We start from the raw sequence: 8,098 nt of genomic DNA, 5'->3' as shown, positions 1-8,098 counted from the left end.
TCGTCTACCAGTCTTGATTGTATTTTGCTTTTCCAATTAAAACTTAAATCATCTAAAGTTTCGTACAACAACAACAATAACAGAATAAATGAAACGGCAAAAAGTTGTAGAACTAACTTGCAATGATGCAGAATTTATTAATTTGATTCAAATATGCTTACCTGTAACGTCATGACGTCATGATTAATTTATTAATTTGATTCAAATATGCTTACCTGTAACGTCATGACGTCATGACGACATATGAAAGCGTAATCCGGACTATATATTTGTGATTCAATATAGAGCATTAAGTTATTATATCAAGTGATTTTCGTATCTGTTTGGGGTTAGTGTCTCCTGAAACTTATCGTTGATACTACGCACAAAATAAAAAAAAAAAATGAGTGATCTGCAATACTAAAACATATTTTAGCTGTGGCCTTAGCTTTATTTAAACTCATTAAATGCAAACAGCTTTCAGTGAATATACATTGCTCATTATGTACTTAATAAAAAGCAGCTAAATATGTACATTTCAGCCTTTCACGCATTGGGTGACGTTTGTGCTAAAAGGTTATAAAACATCGTGGAACTGTCACTCGGGTCCTTAGTCAAAGTATGGCCCAAGTTCTTCTAAATCGTTACAATACAGGTGGCCTCCAGAGTCCAAACCTTCGTGGATGGAGCGTATTCCGGGTTCTGGTTCACCATCACCACCCTCACCTCCACTGTCCGGATGCGGATGTTTCAGTGCCACCTGGTCAACATAGTTGGTGGTTAGGGTGGATTCCCGAGACGTACCATTTCGCTGCCTTGCTGCTTCGGTGCGGTTGGAAGTTAAAGAGATCGGTTCTTTCGTCCGTAGCTGGTGATCCTCAATGTCGCCTATGCTGGAACTCACAAGTATCTGTTGCTGGTGTGGATCCGTAATGGATCCAATCAATTTATCGTGCTCGACCAACTGCTGCTCCATCTTTTGCTCCCAGCTTATCGGCCGCCCTTGAGCGAAGGTGGTCGTTGAAGTGCCGTCAAAGTTCAAGGGGCATTTTTTCGTTCCAAACGTTAGCTCGTGCATATGGGCCGTGTTATTGTGGGTGGAAGGAGGTTGGTGGAAATGTTGATTGGATGGTGGAAATTTGAACTGAGCTGGAAGCTGCTTGGATGCTGAATAGCGGTTGGTACTTAGCTTGTTCCGTATGGACGATGTAGCGTAGCTGGAGCGAATAGAACTGACGCGCGTGAAAATGGATGACGTTTTGTCCGATTCATGGGCATGGTTGTAGGTTTGATCACGCTTAAATGGATAACGTTTGCGAAATTCGCGCTTAAACTTCTCCTATCCGAATTGCGTTGCCCGACAGTATGCATTTTTTTGATAAAATCAAAGAGAAAATATCAATTACAAGCGCGTTAGTTGTCAGCCAAAATCAACAATTCAATTCAATTTGGTGTGCCATTCGATCGGACATTGCGACACTGTACTTACGTTATAAATGCCATAGATAAACGGATTGTAACAGCTGTTGCTCATGGCCAACCAATCACAGACGAACCAAATGATGTTGATAAAACGATATCTGCGAAAGATAATCGAAATTTAACAAACCTTTCCGTAAGCTCATTATCGTCAGTCAGGCACTCTGCTGTGCAATGTAATGAAAACGAAGAAATTTGCGTGCATACACAACTGTATTGGAAATAAAAACTGCAATCCCCATAAGCTATCACACGTGTTTAACCTTAATGTGCCATTGGTACGCTCGATGTTAGGTCCATGGAACGATTTGTTTTAATGTAGGGTTCATTAAATTTCTACATAAATAGTCAAACATGAAATGTAAAATGATTCAGTCCAGCGGTAGGTTACTCAGTTGATAAGCACTGCGTAAACGCCTAGAAGTATGCAATTCCACGTTGTTCAATAATGCCAAAGGCTTCTATTGAATATCGTTTTTCAATATTTCGTTACGTTGTTGTTGTGTTATTATGGCGAAGAATCCTATAAGAAACCTCGTATTTACTCGATGGATACTATCAAAAGCCCTCTGGCGGAAAGTTTAGTATTAGCTGTTGTATAAGGAGTAATAGCGAATAACATAAGTAGTGGAAGTCTTAAAATCACTGTTCACTTACTCATTGATTTCCGGCAACGTCACGTGCAGGATGTTGTAGAGCTGCAAAGGAAACCAGCAAACGCCGAACAGTGCCACAACGATAATCAGCATTTTAATAACCTTCCCGTGGGAAATGTTGCAGATGGAAAAAATAGCATTAAGAGTAAAATAATAGTGAATACGGTCAGCTCTTCCGTTGCAGATGAGAAGCATTCAGATGCTTCATCCTTTCAATCCGCCTGTTCCAAACAAGGACTCACTTTCTTCTTGTTCTTCAGCATGGTAATGTCTCGTGAATCTTGCGCATTGCCCGGTGTCTTCGAGCCCCACAATCGAAGGGCCATCTGTATGTAAACGAAGCTGATGACAAACAGCGGTATGAAGTACTGCACCAGCACGAGGATGTAACGATAGAGCAGAATTTCCCCATGCTCAAAGTTGACCACCTTACAGAACGGTACGGTAATGTTGGTGTACGTTTCGTTCATACCACCTGGACGGGAGAAACAGCAAACTCATAAGTGACCGTCCTGTACGGGAGACGATGCAGAAGTGTTTGGAGCGTACCTAGCGCAATGTAGGATACTGGACGTACTCGCAGTGCGAACAGAATCGGTGCGGCCAATGCAAACGATAGCATCCAGATGGCGCTGATGACGAATTTGGATATGTTTTTCGATGTCCGTGCCCTATTAAGAGTGGGACAAAGCACAAAACAAACAGACGATTCATGGTAAACGCTTATCAAAACGGTTTTTGTGATGGTTGGCCTCACCTGAGCGGATTGATGATGGCCCGATGCCTATCGACGGCAATGGCGGTGAGCGTAAAGACGGACACGTTAACGCTGATAAGCTGCACGAACGGACAGAACGGGCACATGAACTCGGGCAGGTTCCAGCGTTGCAGCAGGGCCGCCTGGAACTGGAATGGGATGGCGAACACACCGATCGTAACGTCCGCTAGTGCCAGATTGGCGATAAACATGTTGGTGATCGTTTGCATCTGCTTGGTTGTGATGACGATCCATATCACCAGCGAGTTCCCTATCACTGCCAGGATGCTGATAGTGCCGTAAAAGATGGACAACAACACCAACAGTCCAATGGGTACCTGGTAAAGGTTTTCTGCACGAAATGACGGGAATGGTTAGATGATGTGGTTTTCCTTGTACCATTTGTTTGCTTACCATCCTCCAGGACAATCCTGACGTCCGTCTGGTTGAGTGTGTAGTTGTAGGCCGTGTGATATGCCGTGATATCCGAGGTTTGCATGATGATGCTGAAAGAAGCATATTTAGGAATGTATATTCAGAAACAACCGTAATTACTTCTTATGTGTAAAATGCGATTACGTAATACGAACCGATAGCATACGTGAGATTTCTATGATTAAGCATTTTCTACTCAAAATTTGCTTGCTCCTACACAACTCCAGAAGTGCACTTGATAGCACAAATGTAATAATAAGATGATAACATTAGGATATGCAAGGACATCATTTGAAATGTTAGTAATCAATCTTAGAATGTTTGTGGTACGATGTAGTATCTCGTATAATCGTCAGTTTCATGTAGAACGTATAACAACGTTTTAGTCATACAATTATCTTCCGGCCAGTATTTTTTTTATTACGTTTACAAGATGTACAAAACTTCTCGGGGCTCGCAAAATTTTCAAGACTCTTTAAATCCAAAAAGAAACAATAAACCGACAAACATTATGGATGGATACTTTTTGTCACCTTGGCATAGTTTCTAGTGCACAATAATCAATTAATGAACTTGAGCTTTTATACATTTCCCAACCCTTCAACTTCTATCGCTACGAAGCGGAAGCTGCAAACGGAAGCTTATTGTTTGCTTGCAGAAGTTTCAAGTTTACGCAAAAACAAGAGCTAAAGAGCCACAAGCGTTTCTTGTTCGTAACGGAACGGAACGATGTCGCTCGGAGCATACACTTTCAAGTTACAAGCAAAAGTGCGATCAAAAGACTTCATGGCTTTTCTCAGCATAGCCAACGTTGATATGTACAGTCGAGCATTTAGCGAATCATTTCGGATTCCGTTTCGCGAAGCGGAATTCATCACAGTTCACCTTCACTTAGAAGTAGCTAAAGTATAAATTCGCTAAGGTTACAGCTGGAAGCAGATGATGAATTGGAGGTGAAGTGAAAGTAGCGCCGGTCTGCACGAGGGGGAAGTTTACAAAGCAGTTTTATCTGTAAAGAGAATGGCAAGTTATTCCTCAACGGGGTAAAATCATTAACGATGAGTTGCTAGAAGTTTTGTGATTCTTGTGCAAGTTCTGGTTGTAACATTCTTGATTCTATTAGGTCCAAAAAGAAGTAACAACCGTTCTTAGATTGATTAAGTTGGAAGAAATTGGCGTTCGAGTTTTAATTATCCAAAACATCATATCACAATTTAGGACATACAAGTAATAACTAAACATATTCTAAAGGCGTAAATCAAACAAACTGGCTTAACTTATTTGCTAATTTCTTATTGCATAAATATTCGACTGCCTATATATACTTCAATATATGAATGAAATCGTAAATAATCGCGAATCGTAATTTGCGGGAAGTGTTAAATTTTGTGAGAAAAGCTTTAGGAGTTGTCCTCTCATGAAACTCTTCGCTGTTTTCTGTAGAAGATTTAGATCAGCAGTTTCTGAAATAAGAGAACTCGAAAAATTGTTTGATTGCTTGCAAAGATTAATATTTTCGACTAGATATTATGGATTTCGCTATAAGCCATTGAAAACAATGAAACAATAATCGGAGTTTCCTAATATTTTAAATCAGTCCGTTAGTATAAATAAATAAATGAGAATAACTTAAATAACTTATAAAATCTTGCAGAAACAGACAAATTAAAATAGTGCTATTGTATCAAATATATTATATTAAATATACATTAAAATACTGTGCGTACTATGTAACGCACCTAATACAGGGTGTTAAAATGTGGCCATTATCTTTCAGGCCACTGTTTATCGCCATCATTACAGCTGCTGAGCTGTTAAGAACCTAAACAAGCGTTGGTGGTTGTATTGTGTCCAATTAGTGGAAAGCAGTTTGTACTAACTAGCGAGACAATAAATGTCATGCTGAATCTTTGCAAATTTATGCACTGGAATATTAATCATATTGTACATTTCCTTAGTCAACATATTAAGCAACAAAATCGTAACAAAATGGTAACAAAACTGTAAGGGCTTTATTACAAAATTCGATCCGTTTAGTCGTTTGTGGTAGTTAAATTGTACTAAGGTGAATTGAGATCATGAACCCGGAAACTCTGCATTCTATGAATAACACTAATCATTTAAGTCAACAAATGGATGTTCTAATGAAGGAATCTTTACGGAGGCATCCATTGATTTTCTCCCTTAATCACATTCCTCTTACTGAGAGGCAAATACTTCCTAACAAAAATAAATTTTATAGCGCATAACGAATGCCAGCTGTGTAACAGTATTTGCAACATTGATCCATAATTGAAAATGCTCCATTCATTGATAACTTACAGCAGTCTTTCACGTGAACAACTAAGTCAATACATTGAAGTCTTAGGTCAAGTGTTTGTGTTGCTTATGTAGTACACTAAAACGCGAAAAGATAAATATTAATGCTGATCATTACAATAACGTTCTTTAGTACCACAAAGTGATTCAAAGTAATGTTTAAATGTTATTAAATTGTTACACAAATCATCCCCACTGGTTGTCATTTACCGGTATATAACACTTTTCAATTTCACTGATACTAACTAATGGCGCCATCCAATAAATTCGAAACAATCATCCGCATCATTGTGTGAGTAGGCGGGGGTTGATGGTTATTTATTTCAAGGCAACTCGAATTGCAATTGACCAGTGGTCGACAAACTTCTCGACGCAAAGGAAAAATTCCATAAAAATACTTAGGGAAAAAGTTAAGCTGAACCAAAGCGTAAATTTTATTGTATAAATCTACATTAGGGTACCAAAAGCGGTACAACTAGAATGCATCCATACAATTGGAACTTGTTGAAGGTATTTGGAAAGATCAAATTTCGTTGTTTCAATGAGATATCATATAAAATACAGTTCTCTCTTTGAAAAAAAAAAAAAAAACGATATCCATCATTAAACATAGCGAATTTAATGAAGAAATCATTGTTTTGTCAGGTTCTGTTGTACCTATAATGGTGGTATGGTTCCTGTTGCGGTGATATCGTGTACCAATAATTGGGCTAGTTTTTGTTCATAGCTTTATCACTAACACGTTTTCCTTAGCAATGATCCAGTGTCGTTCTACATCTTCCGTACGACCTGAGTACACATTTTTTCGAACTTTGCAAGTCAATTTGCCCCTCAAATGGGAAGAAACGGGCGACTGTTTCATCTCGCAAAGCTCGGCTCGTTCGGTTGTCGTTTCATAGAATTGTCGCTTCATAGAAATTTTCTATACAAATGCTACTACGACCACTATAGAAATATGCATGTTGTTGGTTCCTGGCCAACATCAACAAAATACACGCCTTTTTTTTAGCACATTTTTAAAAGAGACATTTTAATTTTGATATGATTTTAATGATTTACCTGTCATTTATAGCCTTAAATTTGATTTTCCTTATGAAATCTAAAAATATTCTTCGTAATGAGGAAAATAGCGTAATAATTCATTAAACAGTTGCAGCCTGTTAGAAAAAGTTGAATATTTAAATGATTTTAGCACAAAACGAGACCCTTTGTGTTTTAAACGTTTTGTAGAAAACCAAAGCATATTTCGTATTACTAGAAATATCTTCATTGCGTTAAGTTTAGGGACGGTATTTTATTCCACCACCACCACTGTTGGTGTTAGCATCGCTATTGGTACACTTACCCTATGAGTGGTATATGTTATATGAAGATTGTACATTATGAAAAATGCACCTTATCTTCAATTTATTTGTGTGCACATGTTGATAATGGTTTTCAAGCAGTTAAACCAAGGTGTTACTAAATAATAATTAAAACTAAGCCTTGTTGCAATTGCTAGTCAAGATTTCCAAAGATTGTTTCAAAAACACTTAAATGAAAATGAATAAGTAAACATTCCGATAGCAATCCGAATAATTGTTCAAAAGCCGTTTTAAGAATTAAGCTTACAGCTCGACGGATGTCTAAGGTACCCGAGACAGAAAAACCCCATATAAGAACTCAGCATCAACGTGTAGGATAATTTAGATTATTCCCAAGAATCTGCTGTATGATTCGATTGAAACAATAATTAATGATGGAATTCTAGCAAGGCTAGCTTGGGATGGATCGTTGTTAACAAAGAGCCTTAATTTGAGTGTCAAAGAATCGCATGCAGCTCGCCGTCCGAACTTTGCCGATCACTGTAATAGACAAAACGGATTGAAACGACTCCGTGTGACCGAGCAGGGTTGACATCGAAATTGCCAAATCGTTGTGCGAACCAGGGTGTTTGGGGACGACAATGGGGAGTGTACTCTCATTCCACTCTTCTCAAAACTTAACGTCTGTTTATGAACGTTTTTTTTAATGACGTGGAATGGTGGTTTCGTGCTGGGTGTATTTGTTTTTGATTCGTGTTCTAGATGCCGCTTGTAGCTTTGTTGAACGAACTTCTTGTCGTCTTATATACTGACTCTGACGGTCGCTCGTTTCCTACTCTCAGCGAGACAAGTTTTCTCTACGATATCGCAAACCATCTCGCCCCTTCTGTTCCAGAACTCATTGCGCATGCTTCATCGGTTCACGGCGGTTGCGTTTGGTCGCAGTCCGAAGTTTCGCGTTTGCGCGATCAAACGCACCCGAAGTTTGTTGCCTGTCAGCGGGCAAACAAGTAGCAAGTGACAAAACACTGTAGGCCACCGAAGTTAGATAAGACGATTCGGGTGTGTTGTAGGTCGCGTTCCTTTCCGGCCATCCCGTACCTGTTGCATTCATACGTGCGCGAAATCGGAGTTTCGTTCGTGGATTAGATTAGAGCGCGAATATACCG

At 39.1% G+C, this 8,098-nt stretch overlaps 1 protein-coding gene across 1 annotated transcript; it reads right to left on the bottom strand.

Annotated features, from left to right (window-relative positions):
• Positions 1-589: 589 nt before the first annotated feature.
• Positions 590-3,370, bottom strand: LOC128710345 (neuromedin-K receptor-like). Its single transcript, XM_053805399.1, has 7 exons — positions 3,286-3,370; positions 2,872-3,223; positions 2,664-2,785; positions 2,357-2,589; positions 2,116-2,216; positions 1,469-1,559; positions 590-1,318 (listed from the first exon to the last, which is right to left on the bottom strand). The coding sequence occupies exons 1-7, from the start codon at positions 3,368-3,370 to the stop codon at positions 590-592; spliced, it is 1,713 nt and encodes a 570-aa protein (XP_053661374.1).
• Positions 3,371-8,098: the final 4,728 nt, after the last annotated feature.

The sequence above is a fragment of the Anopheles marshallii genome, chromosome 2 (genome assembly GCF_943734725.1).
Source record: "Anopheles marshallii chromosome 2, idAnoMarsDA_429_01, whole genome shotgun sequence".
Lineage (NCBI taxonomy): Eukaryota > Metazoa > Arthropoda > Insecta > Diptera > Culicidae > Anopheles > Anopheles marshallii.
The sequence above is the reverse complement of the archived record's forward strand: the minus strand, read 5'-3'. Positions and strand labels throughout refer to the sequence as shown.